This window comes from Astatotilapia calliptera, chromosome 23 (genome assembly GCF_900246225.1).
Source record: "Astatotilapia calliptera chromosome 23, fAstCal1.2, whole genome shotgun sequence".
In the NCBI taxonomy this organism is placed as follows: Eukaryota; Metazoa; Chordata; class Actinopteri; order Cichliformes; family Cichlidae; genus Astatotilapia; species Astatotilapia calliptera.
In genome coordinates, this window is record NC_039323.1 from 30,469,261 (window position 1) to 30,496,412 (window position 27,152).

General features: G+C 41.5%; 1 protein-coding gene across 3 annotated transcripts in view; it reads left to right on the forward strand.

The window, feature by feature from the left end:
• Positions 1-27,152, forward strand: part of xirp2a (xin actin binding repeat containing 2a) — an 85,396-nt gene that overhangs the window by 32,825 nt on the left and 25,419 nt on the right. For 2 of the 3 annotated variants that reach the window (XM_026157815.1, XM_026157816.1), the window contains exon 3: positions 22,644-22,789. In XM_026157815.1, coding sequence (XP_026013600.1) covers positions 22,644-22,789 — 146 coding nt within the window. Of the gene's footprint in view, positions 1-12,666; positions 12,864-22,643; positions 22,790-27,152 lie in introns of those variants that run through there. The other variant, XM_026157817.1, reaches the window with a different exon arrangement.

Sequence of the window (27,152 nt, forward strand, 5' to 3'; positions counted from 1 at the left end):
GCTAGCTGCTCTGTCAAGTTGAATTTAGGTGGAGCAGTGCTTTGATTTTACTGCTAATCAGTGATGGGAATAACGGCGTTACAAGTAACGGCGTTACTTTTTTCAGTAACGAGTAATCTAACTAATTACTGTTTCTATCATTACAACGCCTTTACCGTTACTAACGAGCTGTCTTCAGCTGTCTTCAGCTTACCGCATTTTATACCAGTTGCACGGAAGTAGCTGTCTACGTAAGTAATCTGGGCGCTACAGCTTTAAGCTACAGAGCCCCTCTGATGACATGGTCCAAAAAATAAATAAATTGTGGCCACAAAATACTACTTCGTGCCTTCGAAATAGTATAACGTGCCCACGAAATACTTATGTGTGGCCACGAAATACTATGCACGGTGGTTAGCACTGTTGCCGCACAGCAAGATGGTCCTGAGTTCAATTCCACCATCAGCCCGGGGTCTTTCTGTGTGGAGTTTGCATGTTCTCCCTGTGTTTGCGTGGGTTCTCTCCGGGTACTCCGGCTTCCTCCCACCGTCCAAAGACATGCAGCTTGTGGGGATAGTTTAATTGGATAATCCAAATTGCCACTAGGTGTGAATGTGCGAGTGAATGTGAGTGTGAATGGTTGTCTGTCCCTGTGTGTTGGCCCTGCGACAGACTTGCGACCTGTCCAGGGTGTACCCCGCCTCTCGCCCTATGACAGCTGGGATAGGCTCCAGCGCCTCCCGCGACCCTGAAAAGGATAAGCGGAAGCGAATGGATGGATGGATGGAAATACTATTTCAAGGGCACGAAATAGGTATAACGTGCGCACAAATTGGGTATAACGTGGCAAGGAATTACGTATTTGTGGCAACAAAATAGATAACGTGCGTACATCATATTGATACAATTCCTGGAGAGCTGCGTAGAGATATAAGCATAAGAGTAGGCTAAACCTATACACCATGGACAAAGACAGTATGATTGAGTTTTATTTTGGGCTGGGGATGAGCTACAAATGCATTTTGAAAAGCCTGCAATGCAAGGAACCATTATTACAGAGAGACATTTAAACAGGACATTGAGAGCCCAGTTGCTTTACAGACGTAAGTAGGACCTGGACGCTGGGATAGATTTTATTGTTAACCAACTGCAAGGGCCTGGGAAGGATCACGGTTATCGGTCAAGTGTTTCGTGGGCACAAATTAGCATTTTGTGCGCACGTTATACCTATTTCGTGCCCTCAAAATAGTATTTCGTGGGCACAAATAAGTATTTCGTGGGCATGTTATACCCATTTCGTGCTGACGAAGTAGTATTTTGTGGCCACAATATATTTATTTTTTGGACGATGTCATCAGAGGGGCTCCATATTAAGCAGCTGCACGCGCTCCCAAGGAGGCAATCACTTTCTGGCAGACTATCACTTTTTGGAACAACACCTGGAGCTAGGGGGCAAAACAATCGCATGAGTGCTGCTGTTTGACCGAGGAACAATAAAGTAGTCGTGGTAAGCCAATCACATGACCACTTCAAGATGACAAAGCAACAAGCTGATATATACCAGTTTTTAAATTGTGTTGATGGGCCACGTAAAACCAGAGTCATGATAAACAATATATCCAAGTGTTTTTTCCTCAATAGTTTCTTCACGTTTACTGTCTAAGGACAGCGCTAGCAAGCACTCTCTGCTTATGAAAATAAAAAAACAAAACAAAAGCAGCCCGTTGGTGTTGGTGGAAAAATGCACCATGTCGACCAATCAAAAAAAAAAAAAAGATATGACAACATGACATTTGGTTGTTTAGGAAGACGGGGAAGTTTTAGGAGTGACAGCGAGAGAGAGCGTGAGAGAGAGAGAGCAAGTTTTGAGATGTGAGAGATTTGTGACGTTTAGCGTGTTCGGAGTGTGTAGTTCATGTGTTGTCTTGTGTAGTTAGTGTGTTGTGTTTCTGAATAGTTTCTGGGATGCTTAGAACTCAAATTGCACTGCTTAAAATAGTTTATTTTGATGCACATGCTGTTTTCTTTGCAAATTTGCATCATAGGATTGTTTTTCGTTTTTCCTGCAGTATATAAAAAATGGTGTATCTCAAAAATAAAACTATGAAGACACTCAAAATAAATTTCCTGTTATTGTAAACTATTTTTTGCAACTTTTTTGTATTTAAAGTTTCGAGGGGTAAACCTCTTGAATTTCTCCAAGTAGAAATATATATAAAAAACAAAACAAAAATGATTTTAAATTTTTTTATGTAGTTACTATGGACTTAATGCATATATATTATTAAAATATGGGCTATAACAGTTGTGTTGATGTATAGCAACTTGAAATGCTCCCAAAAATGGCACTACAGCATGTAAAAATATAAAGTAAGCTCTGGCGGCCTTGGTTCTATGGTAGGTCTTAAAGGGTTAAGTGTATATTCGTCTTAGTTTTAGTTCAGCTGTGGGTTCTGTTTATGGTTATATTTCTTGTTTCAGGTTATCCTGCTGCCCTGCGTTGTTGTTACGTTTTTGTCTCTCTGTTCGGTGTTTTAATGTTCGATTTTGGAAGTTTCTTGTCTTTTTACTTTTCTATCTTGTAATGACAGCTAGTGCAAACTGACACTATAAATGAGATTGTACTGAAATGAATTTTAAAAGAATCAGAATCAGAACACTTTAATAATCCCTAAGGAAATTATGTGGGTTACAGTTTTTTAACAGTACCAGACTACAGTGACGAACTATTTAAATAATACAGTATATTGCAGGGTTTACAAAGATGAGGCTGATTAGAGGAAGAGTGTTTTTTGTGCATCTCATAAAGGAAACTTAAACTTAAGTGCCTGAACCAAACCTACTGACAGTACAGCCTGTAGTATTTTGAGACATTTTTGTCAAATTTTCAAATGTGCAAAAATTTTATGATGCTGGGAAATCATCCAATTTATTCGGTTTGGTCTTTTGGGGTCCATGGGTATTTGTGCCACTAACCAGTAGTTAATCAAGCTGGTGTATTGGAGAACAGTGGCTTGTTTATACACGGATTAGTTCAAGAGTAATATTAAACTTAATTTGGAATTGTGCTTCTGTCCATATGACTGGACAAAAATGTATCATTTTCAGTGCTGGTTTTAGTCACTGCCAACTCCCACGACAAATATCTGGTATAGCTTTATAAACATCTGCCTGCTTCTTCCACATATAGCAGTGGTGAGTGAGGAGCAAGAAAGACAAGACATTTTGCAAAACACTTTGCAGAAGTACAGAGTTTATGATTCACTTACTTGGCCATTCACGTTCTAAATGTAATCCACAGTTTGTATGAATGCAAAGAGTGTAACCTAACTTATTATTTTCTTATGTAACTATATTATTGATCTGTATAAAAGCTACTATTTTTTTTTGGGGGGGGGGGGGGGGGGGGTCGTATTTTTAGTGCTTTAGTGTGTCACTGACACTGAAAAATTGTGTCCAGAAGCATGTAGAGGATACAAATCTACAGATGGGTAGATGCGCCTCAGTGGTATCAAGGTGTATGCAAACTCATACTTCTGAACTCAGTCTTGCATGCTGACACTCAGCATATTCAAGTAGGCAGGCTGAGAGCCTCTCCATCTCCACCTTAGATCAATGAGGCTTTTGTGTCGCCCTGCACGTCTCTAAATCTCGGCACCACATCTAAAATTGGAACTTGTTGACGATCCCCAACGTTGTCCTGACTGATCGACAGCTTTAGTCTTGGCTGACAAGTTGACGGTGAAAACAGTGACAGATCAAATGACTGACAGTAGCGGTGAAGGGTATTGGTACTGAAGCTGTACCCTGCAAAGCCCCAAAGTTTAAATAAAGCACAGCAACAGCGTAAGTGTGCTTTAAACAGATGCAAAGCTCACCTCTAAGTCCCCACACTGGTTCTAAACAAGCATGCTTGTTTACATGTTGCCTCTCATATTGCACGACTATGACACTGTTGCTGTCTTTGTGGCATACAGAGTAGTGCAAAATAAATAGGATTTTATTTTTTTATTGTTAAATTCTGCTACTTATTCTATTATTTCACAGTTTTGTATGCGTGCTTGTATGTATGTATATATATAATACACACACACACACATATAATCTTTGGCTGGTTAAACTTGTCAGACATGTGCCCAAGAGAAACATCTCAAAATGCTGCCAATTGGAGGTAGATTTGCCAGAAGACTGTTTTTGTTTTAATTAATCTCTCAGATTTGCCTGGCAAATGATGATGTCTTTATATTATCATCCTGAAGGAAAACAAAGATTTTCTTCCTGCCAGTTTCAGATTTGATCCCCTTAGTGGCTATTATGTGTCGCAGATTAAAATCAAATGACGTTTGGCAATTGAATTTTGAGGTTTAACTATATCGTGTATGTGTGTGAGGTTGTTTCATGTTTATCAGTACAGTTGTAGGTTTGATATACAGAGAAGCGTATGTAATTTTTCTTTTTCATTGGCATTTAAATGAAACCATTTTTAGCTGTCTTATAGTTGTAAATGGTTATGATCCACAGATGTTTAACAAGGATTACACTAATAAAAACATGGCTCCTCTCTTCACTCTTGGTGAATATGTTGCTTATCTGACATACTTTTGACCAGGACACTGAAGTTCGATTATTTTCTCTGGTCATTGTCAAGGTATGCTTTCACTTGCTGTTGCTTTATTTATTTATTTATTTTTTACAAGATCAAAGTAAGTGTTGATGAATATATATGTATGTATATATTAACACTTACTTTAAGTTTTTGTCTACTTGTATTATTTTGACAAGTATAGAGCTTCTGCTTTCTTAAATATTAAATTTACGGAATCTCTCATTTTTAAATGCCTCATTACGCTGTTGTAAAGACTTTAAATCAGGGGTGTCAAACTCAAATACGCAGTGGGCCAAAATTCAAAACTGAAACAAAGTCGCCGGCTAACATTAATATTTATTGAAAAAAAAAAATCTTCCTCCAGATATAAGAATGAATCTTTTCTTATAGACTCAAATACGTTTTGCTGGAAAACTGAATATGGAACAAGCAAAGCTTAATACTAAACAATAAATATATTAGCTGTATAATACCAGTAGGCCAGCTGTAATAGTAATTTGGTATGGCTTCGCGGGCCAAATGTAATTGGGCCAGAGTTTGACACCTATGCTTTAAATGATGCTTTTGAACACAATTAACATTATAATAAGGTCTGTTTTTATTTTATTTCGTTTTTAAATTGTGTAATTTTGGTGCCTATGATATCAAGTGAAAGAAAAGCAAGAATCACAACTCTACATGTAAAGTCAAACAATATAGATGAAACTATAAGGTGAAATCAGGCAGTTATGTTTCACAAACACAAAAAAGTTAAAAGTAATCATATGTGAAATAGCTCAATGATTTAAAGACAGTGCTTGGCACCAAACTGCATATTGACCACGCAATCTAGCATATTCAATTATGTGACATTATAATTAACATAGTTTTTATACTAAGGTAAACAGATAGTAAAATCTCTGAAAGTATCAATAAAAAAAAAACAGGAAATGAAGTAAACATCTTATTAAAGAAGTGGTGGACGATTTACCTCATAGTTCAGTCCTGGAAGTGTCACGGTTTGCCGGGGCAAGCCGTGTGGAATTATGTAGGACCAGGACGCGGCAGCTCTGGTGCAGGTGAGTATTTATTAACGAAAGAAATACAAACAACAAAGGCACTGGGAACATGAAACTGAAGCCTAAACTGGGAAAAACTAACAAAACAGACCAGAAACGAAGATGCAGGGAGGTCCGGGGAAATACACATGGAAAGATGCAGGGAGACCGAGGGGAAACAACACAGACGAACCAGCAACTACCATGACAGAAGACACAACTTAAATACACTCAGAGAACACAGGGAGATTACACACAGGTGGGGAACACAGCTGGGAGTGATTAACGTGACAAGACTATTCAATTCAATTCAATTTTATTTATATAGCGCCAAATCACAACATAAGTCGCCTCAAGGCGCTTCATAGATACAGAGAAAAACCCAACAATCATATGACCCCCTATGAGCAAGCACTTTGGCAACAGTGGGAAGGAAAAACTCCCTTTTAACAGGAAGAAACCTCTGGCAGAACCAGGCTCAGGGAGGGGCGGCCATCTGCTGCGACCAGTTGGGGTGAGAGAAGGAAGACAGGATAAAGACATGCTGTGGAAGAGAGACAGAGGTTAATAACAGATATGATTCAATGCAGAGAGGTCTATTAATACATAGTGAGTGAGAAAGGTGACTGGAAAGGAAAAACTCAATGCATCATGGGAATCCCCCGGCAGCCTATGTCTATTGCAGCATAACTAAGGGAGGATTCAGGGTCACCTGGTCCAGCCCTAACTATATGCTTTAGCAAAAAGGAAAGTTTTAAGCCTAATCTTGAAAGCAGAGATAGTGTCTGTCTCCTGAATCCAAACTGGAAGCTGGTTCCACAGAAGAGGGGCCTGAAAACTGAAGGCTCTGCCTCCCATTCTACTTTTAAATACTCTAGGAACAACAAGTAGGCCTGCAGAGCGAGAGCGGAGCGCTCTAATAGGGTGATATGGTACTACAAGGTCATTAAGATAAGATGGGGCCTGATTATTTAAGACCTTGTATGTGAGAAGCAGGATTTTGAATTCAATTCTGGATTTAACAGGAAGCCAATGAAGGGAAGCCAATACAGGAGAAATATGCTCTCTCTTTCTAGTCCCTGTCAGTACTCTTGCTGCAGCATTTTGGATTAGCTGAAGGCTTTTCAGTGAGTTTTTTGGACATCCTGATAATAATGAATTACAGTAGTCCAGCCTGGAAGTAATAAATGCATGAACTAGTTTTTCAGCATCACTCTGAGACAGGATATTTCTAATTTTAGAGATGTTGCGCAAATGGAAGAACGCAGTCTTACATATTTGTTTAATATGTGCATTGAAGGACATGTCCTGGTCAAAAATGACTCCAAGGTTCCTCACAGCGTTACTGGAGGCCAAGGTAATGCCATCCAGAGTAAGAATCTGGTTAGATACCATATTTCTAGGCTTTTCAGGGCCGAGTACAATAACCTCAGTTTTATCTGAATTAAGAAGCAGAAAGTTAGCGGCCATCCAGGTCTTTATGTCTTTAAGACATTCCTGCAGTTTAACTAATTGGTGTGTGTTATCTGGCTTCATGGACAGATAGAGCTGGGTGTCATCTGCATAGCAGTGAAAATGTATGCTATGTCTTCTAATGATACTGCCTAGGGGAAGCATGTATAATGTAAACAGAATTGGTCCTAGCACTGAACCCTGTGGAACTCCATAATTAACCTCAGTGTGTGAAGAGGACTCTCCATTTACATGAACAAATTGGAGTCTATTAGACAGGCTCAACCACCCAACTCTGGAGTGGACCATCACCTCACTGCCTGGATCCTGGACTACCTCACCGACCGACCACAGTATGTGAGGACTCAGGGCTGTGTGTCGGACAGGGTCGTCTGCAGTACGGGGGCCCCACAGGGAACGGTTCTGGCTCCGTTCCTCTTCACCATCTACACTGCAGACTTCTCCCACAATTCCACCCAGTGCTTCCTGCAGAAGTTCTCTGATGACTCTGCAATAGTCGGCCTCATCACTGATGGGGACGACAAGGAGTACAGAGGTCTGACCCAAGACTTTGTGGACTGGTGCCAGCTGAACTACCTCCAGATCAACGCCAGTAAAACCAAGGAACTGGTGGTAGACTTCCGCAGGCACAAGCATTCTCCACTGCAACCACTGAACATCCAAGGTATGGACATTGAGGCTGTGGACAGCTACAGGTACCTTGGTGTTCATCTGAACAATAGACTGGACTGGACTCATAACTCAGACGCCCTCTACAGGAAAGGGCAGAGCAGGCTGTACCTGCTGCGGAGACTCAGGTCATTTGGAGTGGAGGGCCCACTCCTGAAGAAATTCTATGACTCTGTTGTGGCTTCTGCTATCTTTTATGGCGTGGTCTGCTGGGGCGGCAGCATCTCTGCTGGGGACAGGAAGAGACTGGACAGGGTGATCCGAAGGGCCAGCTCTGTTCTGGGATGCCCTCTGGACCCAGTGGAGGTGGTGAGTGACAGGAGAACGGCGGCTAAGCTGTCATCCCTGATGGACAACATCTCCCACCCCATGCAGCAGACTGTGACAGCACTGAGCAGCTCCTTCAGTGGGAGACTGCGGCACCCACGGTGTGGGACGGAGAGATTTCGCAGGTCTTTCCTCCCCACTGCTGTCAGACTCCATAATAAAGACTTTAACTGATCAAGCACACACATCCATACATATGCAATAATACTAAGTGCAATAATCCTTTCTGTCATCGTTGTATTTTTACTCAGTTGTATATAGTATTTGTATTTGTATTCTATTTTTATCTTATTGTATATTTATTTTATTTTATTCTACTGTATATAATATTTTATTTTATTCTATTCTGTACAGTTGTGTACTGTATTTATTCTTATTGTATTCTAATTTTTGCCTCATAACTTTTGCACTGTCCACTTCCTGCTGTGACAAAACAAATTTCCCACGTGTGGGACTAATAAAGGTTATCTTATCTTATCTTATCTTATCTTATCTTATTAGATAGATATGATACAAACCACTGCAGTGTAATACCTACAGCATGTTCTAATCGCTCTAATAGGATATTATGGTCGACAGTATCGAATGCTGCACTAAGGTCTAGCAGGACAAACACAGAGATGAGTCCACTGTCAGAGCCCATAAGAAGATCATTTGTAACCTTCACTAAAGCTGTTTCTGTGCTGTGATGAGCTCTGAAACCTGACTGAAACTCTTCAAATAAACCATTCCTCTGCAGATGATCTGTTAGCTGTTTGACAACTACTCTTTCAAGGATTTTTGATATGAAAGGAAGGTTGGAGATTGGCCTATAATTAGCTAAGACTGCTGGGTCTAGAGATGGCTTTTTGAGTAAAGGTTTAACTACAGCTAGCTTGAAGGCCTGTGGTACATAGCCGATCAGGGAGGCAAACTGAAAACACTCACATAAGATGCAGACCTTCACAATAAAACAGGAAACACATACACGCAATGACATAACCCACCAACTTAACACAGACTGGGGGACACAGAAGATAGGAACATGAACCATGAAACAGAAGAGTACAAACACCCAAGGCAACCAAAACCACAGAATACTAATAAACTAAACATAAACACGGAGTCGCAGACTCCGGACCATGACAGGAAGTTTAGTGACCTGCAATGTTAATTTTTTCCTGAGATGTCAAAAATGATCAGTACTGCATTAGAACCACAACCTTTTTAAATTATCCTTCGAGTTTCAGAGGTTTACTGAAACCCAGCAACAACTTCATCATACCAAAAGAATGATGTTCATAGATATCACTGATGGAAACACCAGTGCCTTCCTCCAGAAGGTGTCTCCATGGTTGATTTATGCTTCTCAAAGTATAACTTAATTTCGATGCCTCTTACCTTACACGCAAAACTTCCTGATCCGTAATCTGAACTGATCCTATCTTGAGACCAGTGACTGGTGAGTCAGGATGGGGGAGGGGACAGGGAAAGTCCCTACAAGCATGGCCTGGAATGATCCAGATTAACATTATGGCAGCTTATATTAACAAGTAATTAAATTTGATAAACAGTTAAGTACAAAATACTCTCAAGTTAATTTTTCATGTTTTTTTTTTCCAAGTATCTGTATGCTACCCAGTGCAAAGCAGAACTTGTGGGAGATTTTGCCTTTCTTCTGCACCAGAAGTCTGTAGTGTGATGGTTTGAATCTCACGCAGGCCCAGGTCATTAGCTTCTCATGGCCCTTCAGACTCCACTTACATCCTTGGACAGATTGTCATCGTTAGGGTGGGTGCCAGTCTGACATCCAACCTGGTAAGAGGTCCTCTACACTCAACCTCGACAGCCTTTACCAGCATGTTCATGGTGAGAGAGAAAAGGATTACAGAGAGGATACACCCTGTGGCCATCCACTACTCAAGCTTTTGCCATGCTGAGGTTGTTGTCCCAGCAGAGAAGCTACTGTAATAGTTGAGAATGAGGTTCTTGAAGTTTCCTGGGATTTAGTACCAATTAGCTTACGGGGTATGGACCATAGGTGTTTGGGACAAGCAGAGCACTATGTTGGAATGGTTCTGAGTGACTGTGGTGTTCATGGTCAATGTTAGGTTACATCGAGTGTAGCAGCTTTTTGTGGAAAAAGAAAAAGATGGTTTAAAAACAGTTCAATAAGGAAACAGGATCAGTTGGCTAGGTAATGAACTCTGATGATCTGTAAATAGAAGTATTAGGAATTTAGAACATCCTGACATTGTGTACCTCTTGAGTCTTAGTTGATGAAGACAGCCCATATAAACCCAGATACAGTATATATACTTCACTGGCTGCATCAGTAAAGTTCTTTATTGGCAAATACATGAATTAAAAACATATTTCTCTTTCTTTCATTTAAAGCTCTTTTGGGTGTGGACACACTCTGGATTTTATTTTGGGGATGTTTTCAGGCCATTTCATTTGGTATTCTACTCGAGTATGTTTATTTTCCACTTTAGGAACAGGAAATCCATGTGCGGTTGCAGTGGGATTATCAGCAGAGTGCAGCTTTCTCCCAAAGCCTAATAACGACACACTTTTCTCTTGTCAGTATGTTGCTAAACAACACCTCTTGGGGTGGGCCCCTATAGAACACCTTATGTTTCATATATAATGTTAGGAAACATGAGGTCATGATCACAGGCAACAGTACAGACAGAAAAGGCATGGAATTGAGAAGTGCAGCATAGTATTTTCTAAAGTATTGTGATGGATGTAGGTTTAAAAAGATTGAATTGATGGCCTCAGGCTGATCAGACCCAAACAGGAGGTCACTTGTTTAAGAGAGGAGCTGTGCCAAACCTTTAGGGCAACATATGTCCAAGAAAGAAGGGAAAGGGATAAGGAAAGAAAGGACAGAAAAAAGTGCCTCGATGGTTACGGATTTCTTGTTCAGTCCTTTGGGCTTCTGCTCAGCAGGCACTGCACTGAACACCCTTACACTGCATTAGCCGTAGTGCCTTTCTGTCCATTTAAGGTGCCTTCTTTAAAAAAAGGTTCAAAGCCTTGATGGTAGGCAGAGTGTACAAGATGTGTTTTTAAAGGGGACAAAGGTTTCACCTAGAAATGCTCTCACAATTCAACTCTGTACAGAGTTTTATTCCATTCAGCGCATTGAAAACATTCAAGATTTGGCAGCATTTGCAAGCAACATTTAACTAAAGATCACCATTATATCTAAGACCTGTGTGACAGCAGGCTTCTAAACACAGTGAACTGAGTGTAGGACTAAATGTTAAAAAGAAAGAAAGAAAAGGAATGTGATGTATTTCCATGAAAATGTTATTCAGTATCATAAACCAGCGGTCCCCAACCTTTTTTGCGCCATGGACTGGTTTATGTCCGACAATATTTTCATGGACTGGCCTTTAAGGTTTCACAGATAAATACAACAAAATAAAACAAGTACCGGTACCAAGAAAAAGAAGATTTATTTATAACACACAGGAAAAGACCCAGGGAAACCGAGTTAACAATAAAAACTGTAAAAACCCTGAAAACCATAAATTTCACACCCGAACCTCAACTCTCGCGGCCCGGTGACAAACGACTCACAGGACCCGGAGGTGGGGGACCGCTGTCATAAATAACAAAGGCTGTTGGCTATAAATTGCTAATGCTAATGATGTCATACGCAAAGTATTAAGGACAGTGTGGGACACAAACTTCCATGCAACAGCATCAGGTCAGACTAATGAGTAATATAACAAATTATCAGTTTCAAACTGATGCACTTGATCGTGTCTGAAAACCATACAGTTTTTATTCCTCTCTCTTCTTTTAAGCCTCACTTTAAGGCAGTTTTCATGTGATTGGCGTCTCCTTACTTACAAAAGGTGTTAATGACAGGTGGGTGGGGCATCGGTGCCCACGGCTGACTACATTAGAGTCACTTGTGATATCTCGTGCCAAATGAAGAAATGCTGTCGGAAACCAAGCATTTAGAGAAGTCTGAATCCTGACCTGACGTGTACACACACTACCTAATTTAAAACTCTGGTTTTACAATGACAGAAAACAGCCCAGGACATAAATGCTGGTACTGCAATACCAATTTTTGCAGGTTTAAGTGCTATTGTGTGTATTGAGTTTTTGAACTTAGAAAAAGCCAGACTTTGCTTTCAGCCTTTTAACTACACTAGACTAATCTATTCTCAGGATTGCAAGCAGAAGGTGCTCATTTTAATTGGTTAAACCACATCTCTTGTCCTTAGTTGCATGAATTGTGTTTATTAGGCAGTATGTATAAAATATATCTTTCCTGTTTGTGTCAAATCCTAAAATGCCATGATATTTAGCCTGCTAACAAGCAGTGATTCAAAATGCCAAGTGTCTCCCTGCTCTCTGGTGCGTAAATGTAGGACGTACCAAGAGTGAGTTTTTCAGCTCATGTGGTCGGGACGACTGTCTCCATAAGTCTGCTGTGACATAAGGCCGAGAGCATGTTGAGTACCTTGATACTTGACTCTAAAAAAAGCCACATCCACTTACCCCCTTTCCGAAGTCCATCCTATTTTTTACGAAGGGGAACTGCTAAAATAAAATCAGCTGTCACTGGATGCCTGGGCCTCATTGAGCTGGGGAACACACTGCTGGAGCTGGTCTCCAAGCCTCACCGTCTATCTCTAACCAGGATTGACTTTCTGTGCTGGGTTAAGACTGGGTAACAAAAATTGTTTAACTTTCTGGAAGTCCCAACGTCTTTTTCACTTCCATTGGATTCTATTGTTGTTTCACTTAAACGCAACATACAGAAGGTAAGTGATATATGAAGACTATCAGCATATCAAAGCTGGCTCTTGTACCAACAAAAAAACCACTGTCAGCACAGCAGCACAGCTCTTTGTAAGTGATTTTCCACCGGAGCGTGAGTGGAAGGAGACAGATTGGAAATGGGAGATGGCATTTTAGCTGATAATGAAACAGTTTGATATAGCTGGGCTGCACAGACATGAGACATCTTTGGTGTGAAATCAAGAATAAGATGAAGTGGAGGGGCTCTTTTGTGTTCAGGTGATGGGAGCTTCACAAAGAATGAGATGAGATATTGTAGTATGTTTCTATAATTCCACTAGGATTTGTGCTTTGCCATAAAACATGCATGGGCCCTTCCTGTTTCCACCAGTCATAACCGGCAGCAGTCTCATCTAAGCTATTCTAAAAGCATAACAAATTGGAGACAAAGTGCTTAGCATGGCATAAGGAAACACTCGAGGGTAATCCAGTCTCCTTGTAAAGAAGTTATTTTGATAGATTTGACAGCTTAATTATTCTGCCTGTTTTGCTTTTGTCGGTGAGGAAGAAATCGCCCTCCATGGCTGACATTTCAATTAGTGAAGCTAGTTTTGGCTCTCCTGTCTAGCCTTACCAGATAAGCGCTCTGGTCAGTAAGCACAGAACAGAAATTGTGTGGCTTAAAGCTTCTGTTGTGAGGAGAGGGCAGAGAAGGAGGTGACACCGTCGTGATTAGGGGACGGCTTTGGCCTGCAACACATCTATGGTCCCTGATTTCACTTTGAGCTATGAAGCCATGCCATATTCTCTCACACCCTTAACCACCAAATTCACTCTCATGTTCCTTTTATTTCTCCTCTGACGCTTCCCTCACTAACACCCCCTCTCCCTTCACCTTTTCACTTCTAACCAGCCAATGGTTGCTTTAGAAGAGGCAGTGACAGAAGGTCACTGACCCTCAGCTCAGCTCAGTATTGTCACTGGGCCATGAATACTGCCAGTAGCTTGGCCTCTTCTATTGACTTTACTTTCTTCCCCTTCTAGTACCTCCGAGCTGGTTCCATCATTTGTGCTGCCGCTGTGGCATTGAGAAGATAAGACGCTAATAATCTAAAAGGAAGAAAACAGTGTAATGGATAAATATGCCTGGAAGCATCCATCAAAAAACAAATCACACAGGTTACAAGATTAAGCCTTTAAAAGACGCTTGTTCTGATATGAATACCACACTGTAAACAGATATTTGGCCCTCATTATGCTGGGGCATCTTAAACAATGAGTCTGTGTTCGTAAGCTGATACTAATGCTAATTAAACATCTACTGGTGTCACTGTCAATTAGTGGCAGCATGAGGAGAGAGTTAAATGACTTTAGATGTTTGAAAACATCTTTTAGGAAGTTTCTTTAATTTCTAGAATCTTCTTGAATTTTTCTTAGATGCACATGTGCTCCCCGGCACTCACTCCTGCCCTTTAAATCTCATGTTACAGGGAAACACAACACTGCAGACAAATCTGGATTATAAAAGGACTGGGGATATTTTTTCTTTGGAGTCTGCTGACCTCACCTCCATGCTGCCATAGCTTTACATAGAGCATACCCTTCTCAAAAGCCAGAGATACCTAAAGCACTGTTGTCACTGCTCTCAGTCGTCAGAACCGTCATGTCTCTGCCTCTCTGACAACTCCAGACCATGACGTGAACATTTGTCTCTGGTGATAAATGAGGGCATTATCCTTGGGTTTCTGTCATCAGGCTGGCACCCAGTAACATTGCAGCCTGAGGTGTAGGATTTCCAACCCATATTTATGGGAGGTAGCAGGTTTATTTTCAGATGCTGCTGTTTGGGCAGCTTATTTCCCCCAGTGATGTGTTACTGGCTGCACTACCATGCCACACATAGCAGAAAGCTAAAATTGGTGGGATGAGGAGAGCATGCTTTTGTCACATGTCATCTGAATGAAAGCTTGGTCATGCCGGTATGTGGCACAGCAAAATTCATATGTGTTTGCAACCCGTTCTCATTTTGAACTTGTCACAAACAGTTAGGTGCAGGTTTTAGAATTTTGTTTCTGAACACCACCACAGTGGTTTTTATTAATCATTGTGGTGTTTCTGTTTTGATGCAAGTTATTTAACAAAAATATTGCATTAATTGTTTAAGAATTGTAGCCATTTCTAGACATAGTCCGCCACTTCCAGAGACTGATAAAAATAGGCAGCTAAAAGGTCTGGAGCTGATTTCAACACTGAACTTACATTTGTTAGCTTTTTGAGTTATAGCAGACAATATCAGGTCCAAAGAGCATGTGAAGTAGGTCATTGCTAGGCTGAAAAACTAAAAAACACCAAAGACATCAATGAGAGATTCAATTCAATTCAATTCAGATTAATTTGGTTTTTTATGTGGTGCCAAATCACAACAGCAGTTGGCTCAAGGCGCTTCATATTCTAAGGTAAAGACCCTACAATAATAGAGAGATAAGCAGGCAAGAATAGGAAAGGGGAAATTCCCCTTTAAAAGAGAGAAACCTCCGGCAGAAACCGGCTCAGGGGCAGCTGTCTGCTCTGACCGGTTGGGGGTAAGAGGAGGAAAACATGATAAAAGACACACTGTAGAATGAGATGAATAAAAGATTAAATGCAAAGTAGTCTATAAAGATATTCAAGTTACATCAATTTAATAAAATTTTGTTTATATAGTGCCAAATCATAACTACAGTTGCCTACAATAATACAAAATAGTACAAAGAAAACAGAGAAAAAACAAAAAATCACATGACCCCTTATGAGCAAAAGCTTTGGCGACAGTTGGAAGGAAGAAACCTCTGGCAGAACCAGGCTTAGGGAGGGGTGGCCCTCTGAGGGGAGGAAAACGGGACAAAGACATACTGTGGAAGAGAGCCAGAGATAATAACTAATGAATGCAGACAAGTGTATAAACACATAGTGAGTGAAAAATTTGACTGAAGAAGAGACACTCAATGCATCATGGGAATCCCCTAACAGCCTAGACCTATTGCAGCATATATAAGGGAGGACTTTCCTTTTTCATAAAGCATGTACCGTATTTCCCGGACTACAAAGCGCACCTGAATATTAGCCGCACAAGCTAAAATCAGGGGAAAATCCTGTTTTGTACATACATTAGCTGCACCTGACTAAAAGCCGCAGGTGTTTCAATGTTAACTTATCATATGTAAGAGAATATGCACAAAGGGAATTGTCAGGAAAGAGATGGCTGTTTGGAGACACACCCCTTTTATTAATATTTTGAAAAACAAGTTATAGGTACATATTTGCATAACTTTTTAGGTATATGTACAAGTACCGGTAATTGCAAGTAGGAAACATGTACTGTGCTTCATAAGTAACTCTCTTCATGAGTAACAAATGTAGTACATAACAATAACCTACAGCACACCAGAAAAATAGATTCAGACTACCTTTTAGGCTCAGGTGCAGTGACACGGCTTTAACAAGAAGAAAAGTCAGTCATTCACCACCATCTTTCTCTTCTTCCTGCGCTCTAAAACCACCAAAGTCCTCTTCCCCAGTGTCGGAAACGAACAGGCTCAGGGTGGCTTCGTCATCCACTCTCAGCTTCTTTCCTTCGTTGTCACTTTCAAAACCAAACAAATCCTCCTTGTCAGTATCAGAATCGAACACCCTCAGAAGGGCCGTGGCGGTGTCCTCCTCTCCATCATGCAGCAGTCCAGCCCTTCGAAATCCGTTGGTGATCCTGGATGTTTTCACACTTTTCCACGCTGTCAGATTCCACCGGTGGAGTTGAGCATAACTTGCTTTTCGCAAGTTTATTGCTGCTCGTCATCCACGCCTCCCGCTGAACGCATAGCGCTACTTTGAAGTTTGTTTTTCGTGCTACTTATACGCCACTATGTTGCCTGGCAGATGGACATGTGACCAACATGCCACTCTTGAACCCCGATACTGTGTGTCTGATCACATGCCCTTCCGCCAGGCATAGTGCCGTACAACAGCGGAACAAACAAAACAAATCGTCTTATGATATGACAAAAATCCTGGACAATCCATAGAAAAGCCGCACCTGACTAAAAGCTGCAGGGTTCAAAGCTTGTGCAAAAAGTAGCGGCTTATAGCCCGACAATTACGGTAGTAAGGATCACTGATCCAACCCTTACTATATGGGGTGGCTGTAGCTCAGGTGGCAGAGCAGGTCAGCCACTAATCAGAAGGTCGGTGGTTCGACCTTGGGCAAGATACTAACCCCATGTTTGCCTACTGGTGGTGGTCAGAGGGCCCGGTGGTGCCAGTGTCCGGCAGCCTCGCCTCTGTCAGTGCGCCCCAGGGCAGCTGTGGCTACAATGTAGCTTGCCATCGCCAGTGTGTGAATGTGTGTGTGAATGGGTGAATGACTGAATGTAGTGTAAAGCGCTTTGGGGTCCTTAGGGACTAGAAAAGCGCTATACAAATGCAGGCCAGGCCATATGCTTTATCAAAAAGGAAAGCTTTAAGCCTACTCTTAAAAGTAGAGATAGTGTCTGTCTCCCAAATCCAAATTGGAAGCTGGTTCCACAGAAAAGGGTCCTGAAAGCTGAAGACTCCACCTCTGTCCAAGATAGAGTAAGCATCTGGTTATATATCTAAGATTTTTAGGGTCAAGTACAATTTCTTTAATTTTATCTGAATTTGGAAGCAGAACATTTGCAGTCATCCAGGTCTTTATGTTTTTAAGACATTCCTGCCATTTAACTAATTGGTGTGGCTCCATGGATAGATAAAATTGGGTGTCATGGGCATAGCAGAGAAAAAGCATGGGATACCTTCAAGGGAAACATGTATAATGTAAACAGAATTGGTCCCAGCACTGAACCCTGTGGAACTCCATAATTAACCTCAGTGTGTGTCCATTTACATGAACAAATTAGAGTCTATTAGATAGATATGATACAAAACATTGGAGCACAGTACCTGTAATACCTATAGCGCTGCACTCAGCAAGGGTCAAGCGGGAGAACCACACTTTGTAGGGGATGCTGCTCTGCACTATTTTGGCACAAGGCATTGAAGAAGATAACAGTAGTTAAATTATATCTTTACAGCACTTTCAGAAAGACATATACTTTGATGAAATCTATTCCCTACTGCTGTGTAACCCATTATTGTAAATTTAAATGTTATTAGGAAATTATCAGAAGGTTTTCAGGAAACACTGCCAAATGTTCAGTTTCTGTCCCATATGTTAAAACAAGATCTGGAGTGTGATTAAAGTGGTGGGTGGGTTCTTTTACATTTTGAGAGAAGACAATTGAGTCTAATAAGTGCCGTGTTGAAGCTGTCATTTTTAGTTTCTAAATGGATGTTAAAATCACCCACAAAAATTATTTTATCTGAGCTGAGCACTAAATCAGATAAAAAGTCTGAGAAATCAGACAGAAACTCTGTGTAAGGCCCAGGTAGACAATAGATGATAGCAAGTTAAACTAGTTTTTGAATTTTTCAACTAAGTTGGACAAATGAGTCATTCAAATGAATTAAAACTCTGTCTGGGTCTTAGGTTGATTAACAAGCTGGAGTGGGAGATTGCTGTGACCCCCCGTCTGCCTGTGCTTCAGCTAAGGGGTGTTAATTAATTAAAACAAACATAATCATGTTGTAACAAGGGTCTGTAAGGCAGAGTAAATTAATTTGTTGATCAATTATTAATTCATGTACTAACAGAGACTTAGAAGAGAGAGACCTAATGTTTAATAATCCACATTATAGTGTTTTACTCTTTGGTGCAGTTGTGGATATTATATATTGTAATTTAAGGAGAACATGCAGCTAAACATGTCACTCCTGGTCCGACTGGGAAGGGGACAAGAGAAAACTACAGAGTTGTTGTTTTGGCAAAGTTACACACTGATTGAATATGAACTTCAGTTACTTCCATCTGTTGTAACCTGGTGTCATTACTGGTGATGTGAATTATATGGAGTTCTTGTTTACCTTTAGACAGCAGTTTTAGATTTCCCTTAATGTCACTTGCTCTGGTCCCTGGAAGATAATTGACCTATTGTTGCTGGTGTCTCTAGCTTCACATGTCTGAAAGCAGAACTGCCAAAACAGTTAAACGCATGAATGGGTTTGTGGTGTACCTGGGGATTCTATTTAGGACTACACTTTGTCCTTACCATCACCCATGCCAGCTTGTTTTCCTTGCTCCTCGGGACAATCTGCCGGCGAGAGCTAATGGTGGCTACACTATCTTCGGCTACACTAACTATAGGGCCTGGCAAGCTACTGTAAGGATTTTTCAAGGTTGCGAAGTGGGTTCTTCAATTCAGTGATCCTGACCTCCAAAGCTGGAAACAGGCTACATTTATTACTGGTATCATTATTACTAAAGGAAGCCGAGGAGTAACTAAACATCTGACACAATGAGCAAGAAAGTGCAGGAAGGACAGGTGAATAGGGCATGCTGTTAGTGGGTCAACTACGAGCTAAGCTAAGTCAGCAAATCCCTAAAGAGACAGTGAGCGAGTACTACTGTGAATATAATTAGTTTTAATTCTGAATTTAACAGAGAGCCAATGAAGTGAAGCTTGCTGCATTTTGAATCAACTGAAGGCTTTTTAAGGAGCTTTTTGTACATCCTGATAATGATGAATTATAATTGTCCAGGACATAAGTAACAAATGCATGTACTATTTTAATTTTTAAGTTGACATATTGTGCCAATGCAAGAAAGTAGTCCTATATATGCTTATAATATACACATTGAAGTACATATTCTGTTCAGAGATGACTCCGCAATTCCCCAGTGTTACTGGAGTCCAAGGTAATGGCATCTAAAGTGAGTGTCTACTTAGATATCCTGTTTCTAAGCCTTTGGACAAGTACCGAACATAACCAATTGCAAATTATGACAAAAGGCATACTGGAAACCCCAGAGACTTTCCCAAGTCTAACAACTGGGATATTCTCTAATGGCCAAGTAGTCACCTGGTGTCAGTCTAAGAGAGTTTGCTTTTTAGGTATTAAATACAAAACTCTATACTCAGACCCAAAAACAAGCTGCAACTGGACCTCAGGCAGTAATTGACTACAAATGATTTTCATCCTAGTGTTCAAAACAATCCTTATATTTAGAATTATCCTAGTTTGTCCGATCATTTATTAGCCTTTGAAAATTAGGGACTGCGTATAAAAATGCCTTCAGTTCAAAAATAGTTACAGCAATACTCATTGAACCATTTGAATTGTAATGTCTTTACACTGATTAAGATTTTTACCTAGTCTTTCAATGTGCACTGTAATCTCACTGTAAGTGCCTCAGTATCTGTCATATGTGTTCTGCTGGTGTCCACACAAATGCTGAAACCATAATAGTAGTGGTTTTATGGTGGAAAAGTAAATTGTGGAAAAGCTACAGTAATAGACTGGAAATCGCAAAGCATCCTGGGTAGTTGCCACCCATGTCAAACAACATCAGAAATATGAATGGCTTCAAGTTCCCATTCAGGTGTCGCAGTACTCAGGCAGGCACTCCCCTGATCTGCAATACATGCAAACAGTTTTGCATCTGTTACCCAGCAACGACACTTTACTGTACTGAAAGTTTTGTTCTTTTCAATTTTGCATTTCAGTTTTTAGTGTAACATCTCACAGCACTACATACATGCTTATAACACATATGATTTTACTGGCATTTAATACTGCACTGTAATAATATAGAAGTTACACATAGTTGCAATAAACTGTAGTGTGAATCTTAAAAATAAGTCATTCAGATGTGAAGTAGTTTTATGTCTTTTCTGATAGCACAATGTTTTATTTGTAGCTTGCTGCCTCTTTGTTCTCTGTTGATACCGCTCTCGAGCAGCCACAACTTCCTCTTCTGTGTGTTATGATGTAACCCTGTGACGATCACACTCTCGCATTTCATAAGCTGATTTGCCTAAAACAAAAGCAGGGAGGGTTTCTTTGCTTTAAGTATCCTGCTGCCTGTGACCACGTAACAGTTTGATGTGGGCCTGAAGTATAACAAAAGTATCCAGTCAGGATCACATTCCATTCAGGTCATAGGTACGGCTGTATCAGTCAACAAAAACATAGATCACCATTCTGCTGTGCTTCACCACAATTTACGGCCACAATTTAACTTTCAAACCTTCATTTATTCCATTATAAGCACTGGTGACATCATAATTCCAAGCTAATAAAGGAGCATCTCTTTTACAGAAAATGTAAATCGTTTTTCATCAATCATGGAACGGTTTTTATTTGTTGTTCTGTTTTTAGCTTCAAATAACAGAAGTTAAAAAAGAAAGAGGAAAAAAAACATTTTGACATTATGCTGGAAAATGTTGCCTTCAGGAAAGCAGAAGAGTTGACCTTGTTCAATAAACAAATTCCCATTTATTTTTTTCATAAACACCTTAGGTCTCATCACTGCTTACTATGTTTATCTAAACAATTACTGAAATTAAAATTCTGAAGTTTTCTTTCATATCTGCATATTCTTATAGACGTGTTGTTCCAAGCAGCAGTTAGGTTAAATGTAACCAAAGTTGAAATTAAAAAGTGGGGCACTGACCAAGTCATGAGTCTTTTTTTGTAATGCTGAGGGGAGCATTGAGACTCCATTGATATGTTGCTGTGGTTCAATAATAGAGATCGGGCTTTAAATGAATTCGTTTGGAAGACATAGAAATGATGAGTGGAATATGATAAGCCACAGCCATTTAATAAATGGGCATTAGGATAGATAAGCACAAACACTATATACTCTACAAAGCAGTGTGTACTTTACATGGCTCTTATCTGTATACTACAGAATCACCAAAGGGAACATTTATTTAATCCATCCATCCATCCATCCATCCAAATGCATTGAGGAAGCAACATTTTTCAAATATTTTTTTCCTCTGTTATGAAGTCAAACTTCCTGGCATCCACTTTTTGCCAAGTTATACCAACATACATGTCGAGAAAAAATACAAGCACCTAATGTGAAAGTACAGCCAGGAGGAACATTTCAAAATGTCAAAAGGTCACAGCATGAGCATATAATAAGGGAGAATAATTTATATTTTGGGTCTGCTTCATCCCACGGTGTTGTTGGCTGAAAACATGCCAAGAGCTAAAAGGTCCGGTGTAGGCGTATTTTGAGCCTTATTGGAGCCTTCTCTGTTGCCTAATGATGCTTTGTAGCACAGAAAAGTCAAATCTAAAATCAATGGTCCTCTCTAATTGGCCATCCACAGGGATGTTCTGTGCAACATGTAGGCTGATGAGTATCCTGCTTCTTTTATGTGTCAGTATTTGATCAGGATCATTTGACTCTTACAATTTCTTGGTTAAAATATCTGTGGCATGTTGAACTAAATCAGATGTCTGTATAAAACTCATAAAACTCAATATAAATCGTCTTTGATTGATTTTTTTTAATTGCTAGTAAACAGCAAAAAGAAGAGCTTGAAACCCAACCAACACCTACATATGCTATGTATGTTTTAATGTATTATAGTGTTATGTAATATTTTAATGGGTGCTATTCTGTCTAAACTGCCGAATAAAAATAATCTATTCCCTCATTCAGCTTCTTCCACTGTAACAGACTCGTCATGCACAAAACTGTCCCTTATGTCCAATTAAATGGCACGCTCTGTCGCAGCAGTCACTGATGTGCCAGAAAAGTAATGAGTAGGTGTAAATTTTCTGCAGTTTTCTTGAGAAGACATATCCAGCAATAGGATAAAGTTCAGTTTAGCTTGCTGGGAATTTTTAAATTTTAAATAAGCATCTTAATGGTTAATATCTCTTTGTGTGTGTAGCTGCTGGCAGCACAGGTAGACATCCCAAGGAGAGGGCCCCGAGCGCTGAGGACCAGGAGGCTGAGTCGGTGTCGGTGAAAGAGCGGCTGGCAATGTATCAGGCTGCCGTGTCCAAGAAAGAAAGCAGCAGCTCCTCCTCTGCAGTGGTAAGATTATACTTGCACATGCACATAATGAAAGATGAAGGTGGGGATGTGTAGGCAGCCACAGAGACAGTAGACAATCACCCACAGGAAATCTACTGTCCTGCTTGTATTGAATCCATTACAGGATGGGAAGAACAAATCTCTAGAGTGAATGGAAGTCAAGAGGAATCATCTAGTAGTGTTTTCTTACAAAACTGGTCAATCTGGAAGTGAATCGTTTTTTTCATTCCAGTTTATTTTATTACATATTTCTAATAAATCAGCAGGCATTTGGCTGTCAGCTAAATTCTACACAATTATGTAATGATTAAATAAAAATTGATGGAGTATTTTATGAAAAAAAAGATCCAAATCATGCATTAGATGAATGGAAAACAGTCTATTATTATTGTAAAAATTTCAAGAAAGAAAAAGTGACATTCACAGAAAATTGAGCATGTAAATTATTAAGCAAATATTTAAAGAAAAAATTAGATGAGCTTATAAAACATAACATATTATAAATATTTTAAGCGAGGTTTTTCAACCCCTTTTGCTTGTGACCACTAATGCAGGGTTCAAATTACACAATATCAGCCTGATATTAGCCAGGAGAACAGCTCAGCGAAGCTGTAGACTAAAGCACTGATGGGCCATGCTGTTCTTTTACTATGATCCAGAGACTGGTGCAAAGTAGGTTTTTCTTTCTTACAATGATGGCCAGTACTGTGCGCGCACTTCAGATGAAATTGTTACACAGAGTGGACTCTGCCATCTCCTTCCTGAAAGACATGTTGACATTGGTCATGTTTTACAGCCAACTAAGGCTAAGAATTTATGACTATAGAGCAGTAAATTTATGCCCCCACCCTGCACCCCAACAGCACACAAACATACTGTTTGTGCTGCCTGTCTGCACTCTACATGGATGTCTGCACCTTTCTGCACTCTTTCCTTGCTGATTAATTTGAGAGTAAATATTAATCTACTATATTACCAAAAAAAGTACTATTAGCGGACAATGACAAGCAGTAGAAGAATTTTATAAACCATTTCTTTAAGAAGGAAACTATAAAACACTGAAATCACCCATCGTAACTAGGGATGGGTATTGATAAGATTTTAACGATTCCGATTCCATTTTCGATTCTGTTTAACGATTCGATTCTTTATCGATTCTCTTATCGATTCTTTTTTTTTTTTTTTTTTTTTAAAAAGGAGAACACTAAGGTCGATTAGCTTAGAACTTTGTTTTATATCTTCTCTTTGAACAAGATAGAAACTTAGGAGTAACATGGCCTTACAAACCCAACAGTGAGAGCTTCAGAGATCCAGCCTACGGCTCTTCAATGGGGTGTCACAGGGTCCCCAGGAAAAAAAAAAAAAAAAATTGTAAATGTAAAATAATAAAATAAATATTCTTCTGTAGCAATAACAAAGTATAACACAAATTGTTCTGTGGCAATTACACAAGAATATCCAGTAATGTCCCTGCCTACAATTAAACACATTCACTTACCAAAAATCATCTGCTGTGGCAAACGGGTGCAAGCCTTTGACCACAAACTGAGTCACTGCTCTGTGACATTCGTCTATCCTGCCTGAAAGGAGACGCTGCCGGCAGACTGCAGCGAGAACTGCCAGCATCTGAGCCAGACTGTCACGGTGCGCTGTGACAGACCGTGCGGTGGTGTGTGTGGTGGACCCAGGTGCGAACACAAGTGAGCAGACGGGAGTGAACTTTAAACAAAAGCGAGCCTTTTATTGTGGCTGGTAACGCAAGAGAAACAAACAAGAATAAGGGCAGCACAAAAGCAATAACTAAAACAGAAACCTAAACTGGAAATGAACTAAGGTAAGGCTATGACTTAGAATACAACAGACCGGGCATGGAAACATGGAGGGTGGGAACACAGACGACGCGACACAGACTGTAAGAAACACAGAGACTAAATACACATGAGGGATGATCAGGGGAAGTGGCCACACATGGGAACGCAGCTGATATACATGAACTTAACGACAGGAGGAGTGAAACTGAATACACTGACATTCAATACAGACTTTCAAAGTAAAACAGGAAACATGGAGATTAGACATGACATGAACTAAACATAACCATGCAGACATGACTCATGACAGATAGACGCACGAACCAGGGAGACTCAGTACAGGGGAAGATGACAGAAGCGACAGCATGAACTTGACAACACAAGACACACGGACATAAACACATGAAGGGCAAGGGAGGCTATATACAAGGGTAATATAATTACAAATGAGCTGGAATAACTAAATGAACCTAAACAATCAATAAACATCAAAACAGACTAAACACAAAACACTGGGTCGCACGACCCAGGACCATGACACCACCCCCCCACCAAGGGCTGGCTCCAGACAGCCCCAAACCAAAAGAAACAGACCACCGAGCCCGGGCGGGCGGCGGGGGACCAGGACGGAGGGACCAGAACAAGAAAAAAAAAAAAACAGCCAACAGAAAACACTGGAGCATGTGACAAAGGTCCAAACATAGTTCAGGGGGTCGGCCCGGAGGGCGGCAACACACCAGCCCACAGTTTATGAGTTCAGGCGGCCGACCCGGGGGTTGGCAACCCAACAGGCCACGCCATCTCCCATCAGGAGGCCGTCCATGTGAGAGGCAGTGGCTGTGCAGTTCGGGAGGCCGACCCGGAACGCGCGGGCACAAGAGTTCAAGGGTCATACAGTCGGGGGGGCGACCAGGCGGGCGCCACAGGTGACAGAGCCGGTCAGGAGGCCAGCCGTGCGGAAGGCAATGGCGGCGGCGAAGGGGACGGCGGAGCAGCTCAGGGGGTCGGCCGCACGGAAGGCAGCGGTGGTCCTCCAGTGTCAGGCGTACTGGCCGAGGCCCGGTGGGCACAGGACCAGTCGAGGCAGGACCAGGCGGTGGCGTGGCAGCCACAGGCGACGGAGCCGGACCAGGCAACGGCGAAGCAGGAGCTGCGGCAGAGGCTGGACCAGGCGACGGCGAAGCAGGCGCTGAGGCTGGGCCAGGCGAAGTAGGAGCAGAAGCCGAGGCTGGACCAGGCGTAGCAGAGGCAGAGGCTGGACCAGGCGTAGCAGAAGCAGAGGCTGGACCAGGCGAAGCAGGAGCAGAAGGTGGCCGGATGGGCTCCTCGGGCCCCCCAGCTGACGTGGCGTGAGGCCGGATGGGCTCCTCGGGCACCCCAGCTGACGTGGCGTGAGGCCGGATGGGCTCCTCGGGCCCCCCAGCTGATGTGGCGTGAGGCCGGATGGGCTCCTCGGGCCCCCCAGCTGACGTGGCTTGAGGCTGAATGGGCTCCTCGGGCCCTCCAGCTGACGAGGCATGAAGCAGCGGGGGTGCTGCGAGGTGCCGAGGTGGCACACCCAGGCATCCAGCTACAGGTGCAGGATGAGCAGTGATGGAGACCCCTGGCAAAACAGAGAGCTGAACAGGGGACTGAGCCGTTACCCTGGCAGAAGAAAGATGCCGCTGACTCTCTGGGAAGTTTAATGTAACATCACACGAGTCATTTTCCTTCCCACACACAAAGTCAGAGTCTTTATTCCCAGTCTTTGGTTCTTTACACTCAGAGGCAGAAAAACACAAACTCGGATTGGCTGCCTCACCCTCACCAGGATCACATAGACTAATCTTGGTCACACAGGCAGCATCTACCCCGTAATATTGCCCAGAGTCCGTAACGGTCCCAGCATCAGCTCCAGCAGAAGTTTCGCCATCCCTAGCAAGCGAGTTAACTGTTAAGAAAAACCCCTGTTCGAAAGTTGGACCCCCAAGGCTCTCAGTACAGTTCATCTCCTCTAAGGAAACGTCACGTTGTTTTCCTGTGACAGTCTTCACCTGTGACAGAGTTTCAGTCACCAAAGGGGCTAGTTCGACCACATGAGCTGCGTGTATAACTGAACCGTTCAAGGAAACATGGTTAATCAGTTCATGGCTAGGTTCCTGGACCTCCATTAAGTCGGCACAACTGGGTAAAGAATACTCATTCACGTCCATTTTGAAGTCATGTGGTGGACTTGTAACCTGATCAGAGTCTGTGCTTACAGATACAGCAGTTACACTTACTTCTGATGGGACGGCTGGCACTAGGTTAACGCCAAGAGTCTGAATAAACTTTTCTGTGATTGGTTTGACAGAGCCATTAGCTTTAGCAGAGAACATATTAGGCACAAATGAAACAAAAGTGGTGCTGTCAGAGGGGATTGAAGCCTCATTACGCTCTGACTGACAGGAATCATGCGGCTCGGCCTGGTATTTGGCAGTCTCAGGCCTGCATTCCCCAGCTACCCCCCCACCAGAAGTTGATTTAGACAGAGACTCTGAGTCATCTATGAATGGAAGTGCAGCTAACGCAGT